The sequence below is a fragment of the Rosa chinensis genome, chromosome 7 (assembly GCF_002994745.2).
Source record: "Rosa chinensis cultivar Old Blush chromosome 7, RchiOBHm-V2, whole genome shotgun sequence".
In the NCBI taxonomy this organism is placed as follows: Eukaryota; Viridiplantae; Streptophyta; class Magnoliopsida; order Rosales; family Rosaceae; genus Rosa; species Rosa chinensis.
In genome coordinates this window covers 34,368,824-34,382,311 of record NC_037094.1, presented here as the reverse complement: position 1 = coordinate 34,382,311, position 13,488 = coordinate 34,368,824, and the positions used below count along the sequence as shown (strand labels likewise).

At 38.2% G+C, this 13,488-nt stretch overlaps 1 protein-coding gene across 1 annotated transcript; it reads right to left on the bottom strand.

The window, feature by feature from the left end:
* Positions 1–5,018: 5,018 nt before the first annotated feature.
* Positions 5,019–11,989, bottom strand: LOC112176874 (uncharacterized protein At4g18490). The gene is made up of 15 exons (XM_040511153.1): positions 11,974–11,989; positions 10,948–11,066; positions 10,728–10,854; positions 10,204–10,452; positions 9,326–10,108; positions 8,807–8,995; positions 8,631–8,732; positions 8,289–8,420; positions 7,647–7,814; positions 7,378–7,555; positions 7,150–7,217; positions 6,996–7,032; positions 6,717–6,872; positions 5,840–6,133; positions 5,019–5,741 (listed from the first exon to the last, which is right to left on the bottom strand). The coding sequence occupies exons 2-14, from the start codon at positions 11,063–11,065 to the stop codon at positions 5,867–5,869; spliced, it is 2,574 nt and encodes an 857-aa protein (XP_040367087.1). The 5' UTR covers position 11,066; positions 11,974–11,989; the 3' UTR covers positions 5,019–5,741; positions 5,840–5,866.
* Positions 11,990–13,488: the final 1,499 nt, after the last annotated feature.

Sequence of the window (13,488 nt, the reverse complement as noted above, 5' to 3'; positions counted from 1 at the left end):
GTTAATTTTTCTTTTTTCCTCTCATGTAGAAGTATGAAGTTAACTTGCACATGGTAAAATTGTTAGAGAATTTTTATCTTGTGGTAATTTGCTATTATATTTATGGGATTTTGTCCATTTACCCCATTTCTAGGGATTTTTTTCCCACTTACCCCATTAAGTTTTTTTAATTCTCTCTTACCCAATACACTCTAAGGGAGTCTTCCCTAATACCTTTTTTTTTGTTTTTAATTTTTTTTTAATACCATTTTACCCTCACCCCCTTGTTACTTAGAGAGAGAGAGAGAAAAAATAGAAGAGAGAGAAACCATGGGAGACTTCGCCGGAGCTCGTCACCTGCCGCCGGAATCCGGTCACCGGCTGCCGGATTCCGGTCACTGGCCGCCGGATTCCGGCCAACGTTCGCCGGATTCCGGCCACCGGTCGCCGGAATCCGGTCACCGGTCGCCGGATTTCGGTCACCTAATAGAGGGGCAATAGACGTCTATTGCCCCCCAATAGACGTCTATTGCCCCAATAGTCTATTACCCCCTAATAGACGTCTATTGGCCCCCAATAGACGACTATCAGCCATGTATTTCCCTCCAGTAGACGTCTATTGCCCCCCAATAGACGTTTAGATTACCGAAATGGTAATTAATCTTTCTAAAACTACACAAATAAAACTTTGATTAAAGAAAAAAAACGAGGAGATTACATCAATTCAAAACATCTATTGCCCCCCAATAGACGACTATCAGCCATGTATTGCCCCCCAATAGAACTTTCAGTCACCAGAATAGGAACTAATCTTCCTAGATTTAGACAAATAAAACTTTGATTAAAGAAAAAAATGAGAACATTACATCAATTCAAAAAGTCTATTGCCCCCAATAGATGCTTTAACAGACTTCTATTGCCCCAATAGAACCTTTTTTCCTTCATTTTTTCTTTCTTTCTAGGAATTCTGCACCATTTTATGAAAAAAAAAAAACAGATAAATTGATCTGGGCACCCATGTCATCTTCTCCATTTTTGTTGCAGTCGAAACTGTGCCAAACCTGCCAAACTGGACTCGAATATAAGGAACCAACCATGAAGATCCGAATTCCAACAAGGTGAAGCCCTGACCGGGTCGGGTCGGCACCGTCGTCTCCAGCATAAGAGTGGTTGGTGATGATTTTGTGGTGGTGGTCCTTCTTGCGGTCCTCGGCTCCATGGCTGGCGTTGAGATTGTCAAAGAGGGAGTCGGTGCAGTTGACGATGTCGCAGGCGGTGAAGTAGAGGCGGAGACGATGTCCATAACCGGCGCTCGGAGACGATCTCCAAAACTGGATCCGACGAAATCTCCTGGCCTCCACGACGACCCAAACCAATCTGGCGATGTTGCGAGCCTGGTGAGACCGGCGGCAGAATTTGAAAATGACGACGGCGGTGAGAGATAGCAGATCGGAGAGGGATGAGAGAGAGAGAGAGAGAGAGAGAGAGAGAGAGAGTGCATATCGTAGAAGGATAGGGAGACAGGAGAGAAAATTGATGGCATATGATGTAATTCATTAATTAGATGGAGGGTAAAATTGTTATTTTAGTTCAAATTGGGTTAGTGGGAATTAAAATCTGTTGCTGGGGTAAGTGGGATAATTTTTGCTCATTTTGGGGCTTTTGGTCAAGGACCCTATATTTATTAACTGAGGCCAACGCAAGTCTTCTCCTTCGAGAGAGGATTTGCATTTTGTTAGTTATGTGCTTTCGTTCTTTTTATTCCTCCCATTATATGGGCTCCATGATCTCACCCCCAAAAAATTTCCTCTGGGAGAGGAAATGGGGACTCGGCCATTTGAATTATATATCCACACTTTTATTTGTTAGCTAAAAGAAGCATTGAGTCATGATCTTATGTTACACAAAGAGACATCATAATTTGAATTATATAGATTTTTATTGGAGTCTTTACTTGACTTTGTAGGAATTAGATCAAGGATGGGATGTTTCATCTTTGTCTCGTTTAGAGACAATCTAGCTTGATTCAATTTTTTTTTTTATCAAATTGAGACATACCAATAGTATGCTCCGTTCATAGATTAAGAAATAGTACAAAGACTACTCCAATAAAATAATTATGCTCTAAGTAGTCTATGCCACATACAAATACCTCGCCTTGCAGGCAATCTATTCTATCTAGTCTCACACGCCGAACACATAATTGTGGTACGCTAAAACTAAATTCCACAAGACTTATAGAGGCATCTCTACCGGCATAGACAATAGTAACTATCATCAGCCTATCAAACAACTATTGGCTCCTTACCCTTTGATGGTTGGAACCATGAACTGCCTCCACCATGGTGAATTCCGGTAGTCCATTCACCAGTCTCTCCTCCTTCCTAGGAGTCTTGAGCTTCTTTGCCAGTGACTTCTTCATTGGTGAAGCATGCACAACCTTAAGTTCCTTTGCCTTATTCTTTGCCCCCTTTGGCCTTCCCAGCCTCTTCTTGTATACTTCTTTCACAGCTTTCACAGAACACAATCCCATTGTCATAGCATCCAAGTTTGTCCTTCCCACTGCTAGACTCAACCACAGCTTCTTTGGAGAGATACCTTCTTCATCCACACGTTTCCTACGCATACCACAACTAGGCACTGCCTCCATCAACTCCTTGTCAGAAGAACTGCCACTCCCAATCAGCTTCTGCCCTAAACCTCCTGGAGATGTTTCATTACCATTCTCCACCTGCTCGTTCAGAGGTGCAGTGTGCACCCCAGAACTTCCTTCACCACCACCGGTAGCAAGCTTACGCCTGATTTCCTTCCTCCCCTTTGGCTTAGCTGCCGGCAGGAATATCTCCAGCCCGACCTATGGACTGGTTTGGGCTCCAAACACCATCGACTATCTAATATGAGGAGACAACTCCACACGGTTCAACACCCTTTCAAGATTTCTCAGTGCCGACACTTGTTCAATCCTGGCCTCTGCTTGGAGCGGCATCCCAACACATGGTAAGCCCACATGAGTAATCAAACCACACTCCGACATCTGCCATAGAGATTTTCAAAGAAAAAGTCCAAATCCACATTAACCCCATCATTCACAGTGAAGCTCCGTCGGAAAATCACAGGCTGCAGAAGATCCATCTCAACTAGGATCCGAATCCTTCCTTCTCCAAACTCTGTTGTGTCTTTCTGCACATGCCACCCCAAAGCGCTGCTAATTCTTCTCAAGCAACGATCAATATGGAAATCTGGTGGCAAACCACGTACCTTGATCCAGAAAGCTAAGGTAGAGAGCGGAACATCCTTGATCGCTCCCACCCCATCATACGATGCTAGAACAACCCGAGCTCTATCAAAACCCCAAGGACCACCTCGAAGGATCCGGTTACGATCTGTTGGATCCGTCAAGGTGAACAGAAAACGATCTCCATGTTCCTGAGCAATGTATCTTCCATTCAACCTCCACGCACGCCGGAACATGCCCATGAACGATCTTTTGTTGAAAGCCCTAGCCGTCAACAACTTCCCCACCAAATACGTCTAAGAACGACCCAAACCCTCTCCATGAGCCGGACGAAGATCCACCGGCTTGCGAACATCTGCTAGTCCAAGAGAAGCAGCCAATCGAACAGCGCGCCATCTCATCCACCTCCTCCATGCCGTCAAACTTGGAGGTTTTCGAAGCTAGGTTTTTCTTCCCTCTCTCTCGCGTCAGCGGCTAGGGTTTTTGTTAATTTTTATCTAGAGACAATCTTGATTCAATTGCAGATAATCAAACTTGATAATTGTATCATAAGTTAAACGAAATTATGGTCAATTAAAGCAATACCACGTGCTTGATCTACTGCTTCAGATATTTTCATCCAATTATAGAACATAAATGCAAAGAACTCACACGATTGTGCTTTTATGTCTACAATCGGTATAGAGAAAGATGTCCGATGAGATGGAAACAAAAGAAAGAAAAAACTAATACGACGCTCCATAGAATGTAAAATTCTCCACAATACTTGGCCGACATAACATGAAAAAATAGACGGGGTTGATAGTGTGATTATTTAGGGTTAAAGAACTTTGAGTCGAGTCAATCAGGTAGTCGTGTTAAACCATGGTTCTTTAACCAAACACGTGTACGAAATCTCATATTAGCACCAAATTGAGCTCTTTCTAGAACCAGTTCCTTTGTTACTAATGATGACAGTTCCTAGACACGGAAGGAAATTAGAAGACAAAAAACTAAAAACAACTTATAATAACAATTTAAAAGAACTAGAATGAGCCTAAACTTTCTGTATACTCCACACTGAAGTGTGTGTTAAATTTACAAGTGTGACAAGACCCAAGTGGTTTTCTGATGTAGCTATTGTCTAGGTAGGAGATTGTACATGGTCCTGTATTGGACTGTTGCCTGCAGCAAAATCAACCTCGGATTGTACATTCTCTCCTGGCAGAGCACATTCCTCGTCTTTATTGTCCAGCTTGTTCATCACGCTATTAGAAAAAAAAAAAAACCAAAAGAGAGAAAATTTGGTCTTCTTGACACATAATGGGTACAAATACCTGGTATATATTTCATTACCTGAGTCTCAATGTCCAGACTTTGAACAGAAAATAGGTATCTCCTATAAGAATTCAAGAGTTCTTACTCTTACATAGTTATTCGAAAATAATATGATCGAAGTCTCAATGAATAATGACACCAGAAAACTAAAATGCCAAGTGTTTGAAAGTCTTAAACTCAAAACATATGGAAGATATGGATGAAGCAAACATCGCGCAACCAAACCTAAATGATCGGAAAATTAATTCCAGCGTTTTGTAACTGCCTTGTGGTGCACCAGATAGACTGGCCTTTTCAGCGTATTAGTGAGGATCTTAGTTTTAACCAATAATGAACATCGAGTATATAAGTTAGATACCAGAAAATGTTACCTCTCGACGAACTTCAGGTACAAATATTTTACCTCTTCATTCACTATAAGGCCTGACCAGGAACATCTAACAGCTTTTTAACTAACTGTGATTAACTGAAAGCAAACAAAGGACTAATCTAAATGCGCAGTCATAAATTTCCAACATGCACCTGTCTCTAATTCTTTTAAGAAAGGTCAAATGAGGGGCTTTTAAAGGAGGCTGAGAGTTTATTTTTAAACTCTAAAGAACTTTCAGGCAATATTGCTAAGCATTCCTCCCACTTATCATGTATAATTTCAATTCCTTCATGCATTATAGCCTTCATATATAGGTGATCTCCTAGTGATAAATCTTTTTTATCTACATCAATTATGTGTAAACAATAATCCTGAAGTACCTTGAAACAAATCTAAACATCATATGATCCTTTGCATCATCCATATGAAACAGAACGCACAACATATTCATCCACACAAGAGAAAGTGATATATACATTAGCACTCTTAAAGAGTACATGCCCTGATTTTAGGATTATTCATTTAACAGAATCTAGTGAAACCTGATTATGTCCTAGCTCGTAACAACAGAGTAAATCTGATAAGCAAGGGAAAACATGAACAGAGAGCACAACTAGAAAGTCTAGAATACAAAGGATGCTACTAACCACTGTCATTATATTCAGCCGGTATGATATTGTGCAGATTCCAACAGTTCAATTTAAGAGAAGAAATTGTGAGAGCGAGATTGCTAACTAATCCCTATGAAGCATCCCATTTGAATTTTTGCCCATGTTGGCTGGATTGTTCAGAAGAACGGTTTTGTCTCAACCAAAGCAGGCAACATGATATAATATGTACCTGATTTTCGAATGACTCATTAGAACCAAAGTTTTGAAAAGCAGTTTTAAGTGTTAAAGAAAATAATGAAACCAAATACCACTGCATAAGGAAAATACCTTTATCTGACCCACTGGTGGTCCTCTTCAACATGCTTGAAGTTCCTTGGATGCCAGTGTAGCAGCAAGTTTCTGAACTTTATGAATGTTCTCAGTTGTGAAGGAATGTTCAACTTTATTTTTATACCAAAATGGCAGACAAAAAGACAACACAGTAACAGCTAAAAAACTTTTAAAGGATATCTTGGCTTCATAGATGGGATGGTTAAGCATCAGTAGATTATTGTTGTTCACAACAGCTCTTACAAGCATTTCTTTGGCTTCCTCATGTTTCTTTTTCAGCATATTGCATATCTGCAAGAGAGAGAAAGAGAGACCATTGTACCACATGATTGCTTACTGTATTACAGTACTATATACTGGGTTAATGGCCCCTGCATAAACATTCAGAATGATACCATACAAAACTGCAGATAGTTAAAAGGTGGAAAGAGCATATCTATAGATGCTTCTATTCTCCCTGTATCATTACTTACAAGTCATAGATTTGATCAACATGCCTTTAAAACACATAACTCAACTATAACATCAAATTTGGTTGACTAGTCTGTAACTATAGATTTGATCAATGTATTCAAATAAGAGTTGTACCTGTATGGAATTCTTCTGTTTCTCAGTATGATCTCTATCAGCTCTATTTCCCTTTATCAATTCTCCTATCCTACCTAGGTCTATGAATTTCTCTATTAATTCCATTACCTTATCCTTACCAATGAGGTTCCAACATTTGATTCCCTTTCCCATTAGGTTAAGAAGATAGTTATGCCATGCAATCCTAATTTCTTCTATAAGTTAAGTGAAGTTATCGTCAAGTGTTTGAATCCTTCATTTATATTGCACAAGCAAGACAGCGCACTAGATGTTATAGTTTACTCACATCTTCAAGCACCTTGAGATATGCTTCAGCCTTTTCAACATTTTCATCAGTCTCCATTGCTGAAGTAAATTCAAGTTCCATCACATTCACCATTCTACCAACTCTAGAGCTTGGGCTCTTAGTCTTGATCTCCAAATGGTTCTCACGAATGCAAACCTATCCAAAACATAAAGAAGATTGTATTAAATAGTTTATCCAATAGGCTTCCACTTATTTTACTTGTATACATTTAGCAGTTAATATGAAACATTGATTCGACAAAGTTTTTTAAGATTGAACCTGTTCAACAGTTCCTTTTGAAGGTTCTGTGAAATTTCTGCATGTGTTTTGGGATAAATAATGTGATAAGTCAGCAAATCACCGCTACATAAGTAGTAATATATCTTTCTACAGCTAAAGTAATTTGCCAATATATGAACTAGTAGAAGACAACCTGGTTTCTCTTGGCAACAGAGAGAGGCGTTTTAGAGGCTTCAAGGATGCTAAAACTGGATTTAATCCCTGCAAAATTACCTTCGTATAAGAAATTTGGAAAAAGCAATAAAAAAAATTCAAAAAGCTTTTGGACAGAATAGGCTGAAGCTCCGATTTGAAATGTTATGGTCATAATATCTGAAGACAATACCCTAAATTAAACATATGGGTTTGAAGTATATATGACCTCAAATGCTTTTCGTTTCAGGGAAAGGTTTTGTGGCATTTTTTCAATGCCATCAACAATCTGCCTAGTTTTCAATTCCACATTGTGATGCAGCTCCTTGTTTTGCTCTGAACTCCTCTGGGTTTTAACTTCTTTTTGAGGTGGAGCATTCAAAAAAGGTTTATTGCCACCAATATTCCTATATATACATATCAATAAAATTCAAAATGACAATCAGAACATTTCTAGAGAGTAACTGAAAAAGAGAAACAATGATACAAGCATCGTACTTGGATATTTTCCAGTTTGGTTTGTCAGGACAATGTTTATTCCCTTCAGCAGAAATGATCTTTGATTTCCTTATTGGCTCCATGCTTGGGAGCATGATTTTAGGTTTGACAATTTGACTACTATGTTTTCTTGTCTTATCAGTTGAGCTGGAAGAACTCACTTGAACCCTGCAAGAAAGTAACACATGGCCAGAAATCTTATATCAACAATCAAATGTTTCCCTTGAAGGTTCTGTGGACAATTATGTTGCAGTACACATAATAAAAAAAAATTGTCTTGTGCCCGAATAAGATGAGCACAGTCACATCTTTGAATGATAACATCATTGAAAAGCCCCGTTTTCAATAATAAAGTTTAAGAATAAGTATAAAAGATATGGCAGTATCATATCCATCTCAAAGAAACTATGGTTCAATAATATTGAATGAACACAAAAGTAGCTGAAAAAGAAAAGAAAATCTGTCTTTAAATAAATTGTCAAACTGAAATAGGTGACTCAGTTTCAACTAGGCAATAATTAAATCATAAAAAGTGCTCATACATCATATTGAAAACCTTGCATTTAAAGAACTACGGAAGCTCAACTTCAAACAGTAACAGCAAATTGTAAGATGGAAGAGGATCATATTGAGAGGCCTTACCTGAGATCTTTAGGATTTTTTCTCTGCTCACTTCCTACTACAGGTTCCCTTTCTGTTACTTCTTTGTCACACAGCTGTGGATCCCCAACTAGTTTGGTCTCGTTTGGTACACCGTCAGAATCAGAGCCCTCCCTGTTGATGATCACAAGGACATAGAAAGCATTAACAATGAATTCATTCTAGTTTCAAATAGTTAAAATGAGACTCCCTTTCTGTGTAACTCACATATCATAGAATGTCAAAGTTTAGAAATTCCAGAATATTTTTCTTGTAAAGATTATGGGAATACTGTGCCTCAAGCTCAATACATATACTATTTTTTACTTCTTTAACATTCTTTACCTTCCAGGTATTACAGGTCTGACTTTTGTTTCTTTATCAACTAACACCGGGGTAGTGAGCAATCTGGTTCCATATTGTGCAGCATTAGCATTGACACCCACCCTGTCAAAGGTAATTGGAACAGTTTATAACTTAAATGTCAACTATTGCAATTGTTATGGGAGAGCAAAACTCACCCTTTCTCAAGTGCAGGGCTTATATACATGGAACCAACTTTGTTGTTTCCAGACGAAAGAGATTTTCCTCCTATTAATGGTGGTTGATACAACTGAGGTCCAGTGTTTTCCAATCTCTTAGAAATCTTCGAGCAGAGTTCTCCAGCCCTGCTTTCCTTTCTCAACGTAACTTTATCAACTGTAGATTCACTGCATCAACCAAAGTGGGAAAAATATAATATATGATTTGATGCTGAAACTCATATATGATGTTCAATTAAAAGTTATATACACAGTTCATGAACATACTTGCTGAATGCAATATCGAATTTGTTCATCACAAGTATTTAAAGAAACACACATAGTTCTACATGCATTAACTCATAAGTGAAATGATCCATGCAACCATGACATGGATATGAAAGACTAAGAATTCAATTATTTTTAGTTATCATACTTCAAATCAAAGTAATTGGCTTCAACAACAGAATCAAAAATAAAAATGGTGGCAACTGGTAAAGGTTCACAGATTTCTCTAACCTGGCCTGTGTAGACAAAGGAAGCTTTAAACTTGAGTTTTGGGTTCCCTTGATACTGTTGATGTTGTGCGGTGTCTTCCTGGAGACCACTGAAGCCAAAGTCTCTCCATTATCTAAATCACCTTTAGCTGGTTCATCATTTTCTGTCAAAGTATCACTGTCTGACATGCTCCTATCACCATAACTGCTCCCCAATCTACCAATATCTAATGGAGATGAATTTTTAAAAGGAAAGTCTTCAAGATGAGGACCATCTTCTATCATCATTTTGTCATTAACAGCTTCTTTTCCACTTGAAATGATATTTACTTTTTTGATCTGAGGACAGCCACCATTCTTTCCGTCTACACCAGCATCCCCATTCAAATCAACTCCTCCTACAAGTTCAGCAGGCAGATCATGTATTGTCTGTTCAGTATATGGTTCTATGGGCATTGTCTCCTCAGGTAAGTGGCTTTGTTGATTTGACCCTTCTATGCTTTTAGACATTATATTTTCTTGACATCTTGGACCAGAAGGCAATTCAAAATTTCCAGAGGTCTCAGACTTTGAGGCAAGTTCATTCATAGAATTAGTATTCCCCGGATCAACTAACAAAGTATTAATCTTTGATGTGGCCACTGTCTCAGATTCACCATCAAGTGTACTAATCCCTTCAGCTAGATCGAATTTAGAGCCTCCACACCCAGCTCCATCATAGACAACCTCTTTGCTGCTATCTTGGTTCTTTTTAGAACCCTTTTCTCGTTTCGACAAAGTTGAATCGAGATCAAAACTATCCAACCTACTTACAAGATGAAATAGTTCAGGTAACTTGTTGTAACACAGTATATTACATTTAACTTAAAATAACTATAAGTAAGTGTATCCAAAGCTTACTCATTGAAATCAAAGGAGAATTTAAATGTGTCTTGTTTCCCTTGACGGCTTCCTCTGGAGGGTTCTTCTTCGGATCTTTCCTTGGTTTTTGCAGCTTTTTTGGGAGGGCTTGATAAATCAAGGTCTGACATGTCAACTTCCTTGGTTTTTGCATCTTTTTTGGGGGGGCTTGAGAAGTCGAAATCAGACATGTCCATTTTGAAAGATGATATCTTGTTGAAGTCACCATCTAGATTGAAATCCATATCCCTGAACAGGAAGCTCATAAGTATTGTCTGGAATTTGCAAGGAGCCACTCGCACATGTAGCACAGAAATATGAAAAAATTGCAAAAAGCATGTTTGAATCCCAAATTTGTATCCCCATTTCAAAACAGACTTTCAAGGAATAAACCAATTACACCAAATATGAAAAACTGCACAATAGAAGAGATGAAAGTAACTGTCACATAAAAATTTTAACAATTAAATGAGAAAAAGATGGTTCTATAGTTTTTGTTAAAGATAAGAATTTGTAGCACTTACAGCTTATCAAAGTCAAACACTTTCTTCTTGCTTTTGGCCCCTGTATCAAGGCTGAAATCCATCCCGTCATCTTTCATTACTGACATGGATTTCCAGGAGCTGAGGAAATCGTCACCATTTTCCTCATCTGCTATTAAGAGGAATCGCAGAATTAGATTTTGCTATTAATTTCAAATGAAAAATTCAAGGCTGGTAAAGGTAAAGGAAACCAAGAGAGTACCTAGAAATGAGCTTTTTTTATTTTGATCGGCAGAGGAAGATTTCACCTTGGATGGTTCTGCCATATTCACAGACTTGTAGATATTACTAACCTCTGCATATAGACAATAACTTGTCATTCTGGATCAGAAAAGAAAAAGGAACTTTCAATTCTTGTTTACATTACAAGTTTTCATGCTATTTATTAATCCAACTAAGCTTCAATTGTAGGATGAGAAATAGAATAGGAACCTCTCTGTTCAATATACCAGTAAAAAGAAAAAATTACACACACACACACACAAAGCTGTAACCATTTCTTGAGAATGATTAATTTAACTATGACAAAAAAGTGACTGAAATTTTTTTTTCCCTAGAGTCTCTCAGCAGTCATATCTGTAACAAATGATGACAAGCTTAAAAATAAATTACATGATGAAAGATAACAGATAACCTAATCAGAAACGTGAAGTTAAAACCAAGAATTGAAAATAGAACCCCAGGTTTCATCATCAAACTAGTGTAAAAATTGTCGACTGCTACACAGTTTTTCATTACATGAGAAAAAGAAGCCTTTTATAGGACCTTCTTATCTAGCGAAAAATAATTGACAGCAAAATTCGAATCAATGACAATCAAACCAGGCAACCCCAAACTCTAAACAGAATCATCTTTTTTCATTTCAAAAGACAACAGAACATTATAAAATAGAAAGCACAAAATCTGAAGGCACAGGCAGTAATTTTGAAATCATACTAGTCCGGCCAGCAAGAACAGTACCGATTTTACACTAACATTAAACTCGAACCATCGGAGCTAAACAACCAAGCAATTGTGCAATCAACAAGAAGGAGGAATCAATTACATTATACTAGCTACTTTTATGCAAAATTACAAGAACCTAAGAAAATTTTGAAGGAAAATAATCGTAACCGATCGAGAAATGCAAAAAGCGAAGGGCGACTGGATTAGAAATCGAACTGATTTTCTCGACTGCGGAATCCAAAACCCTAAGCATTACGAAACGATTAGTACCGAGAAGACTTACAGATTTCGAAGCCGGCTACGAGAGAGATTGCAGAAGATGGAGAGGAGATTAGAGAGAGAGAGAGAGAGAGAGAGAAGGGGCTCGCCTTTCGCTGTGAATGAACTCAGTGTGTGCGTTTTGACTATTTATACTGGAGGGATATAGATTAGCGCGCTCTTTCTAAAGCTAAAGAAATACATTTGGGCTTGAGGGTAACGGGTCACTCTATTTGGGCCCAAAATTGGAAACCCGGCCTGCCCCCCTTCTCGCGCCAATTCTAGAATCTAGACGACCAATCAATTTTGAAAGAGAAAATGATGAGGATAGCACAACCGAAGCGGAAAACAACAGAAAGAGAAGGAGGAGATAAAGATGCAAAATTGCCCATAATAAACATTGAAATTTGCACCAACTCTCAACTCGACATAGAGGAAAACCAGAGCAAAGAATATTCTATAGATTGAAAAAGCGATATTGGAAAGCTCAAGTTCAAACTTTGAGTTCCTCCCTGTGTTACCTAAAATTGGGTGAATATATATATATATATATATATATATATATAAACTAAAGTGAAGATTCTTGTTCAAGCACATATGATAAATACGTGCTTATTGTAATGAAGAGATTCCCGCAGCAATATGCTCATATCAAAATCTCAACTAGTTCAGCTCAAACTCGGTAGTCAGTTCATGTCTTGGTTATATCTTGACAACTGCTATTCCTCACTCTAAGATAAGAACTATACATATTTTGAAAGGGATTTGGAACTCAGAACAACTATACATATTTACCAAAAAAAAAAAGCTATGTATGTGAGGCGTGAATGTTGAAAGTTGTATTGTAACTCGTGAAGGAAGACTTAAATATAAGCAAGCTTAAATTTTTTTACAAAGAATAAACATCAGCAATTCAGCATTACCAACCGGGTGATGGCTCTAAACTTGAGAATGAAGTACATGTGCTCATGTCCACTCCGCCTCCCAAATAGTGAATACGCTTGAAAATTTAGGATATGAATCGTTATCACTCATCAGCAGTGTCTTGTAATGAACCAAAAATAGTACAACACGACTTAAAAGGCTGGAGTTCTTTTTTATTTTTTTGAAAAAATTAATAGAAAATTACTCATAAGTATCATTTTGAAACTTAACTTAGCAATAAGGCCACCTAACATTTTTTGTCTTGATAAGGCCACTTGAATTCTCAAATTTTACCATACCTGACGATTCTGCCCTTCTACATAAGAAAACCAACTTGATATCAGATTAATCATTCTCTCTCTCTCTCTCTCTCTCTCCTCTCTCTCTCTCTCTCTCTCTCTCTCTCTCTCTCTCTCTCTCTCTCTCTCTCTCTCTCTCTCTCTCTCTCTCTCTCTCTCTCTCTCTCTCTCTCTCTCTCTCTCTCTCTCTGAGACTCCTCAAAGGAAGCCCTCTCTCTAACTCTTCGTCCTCCGACGAACCGATCATCGCTTTTGTTTCTCTGGCTTCCAGCAACAACGGCCAAGACGACTACGGCCTTCATCAAACCTAGCTACGA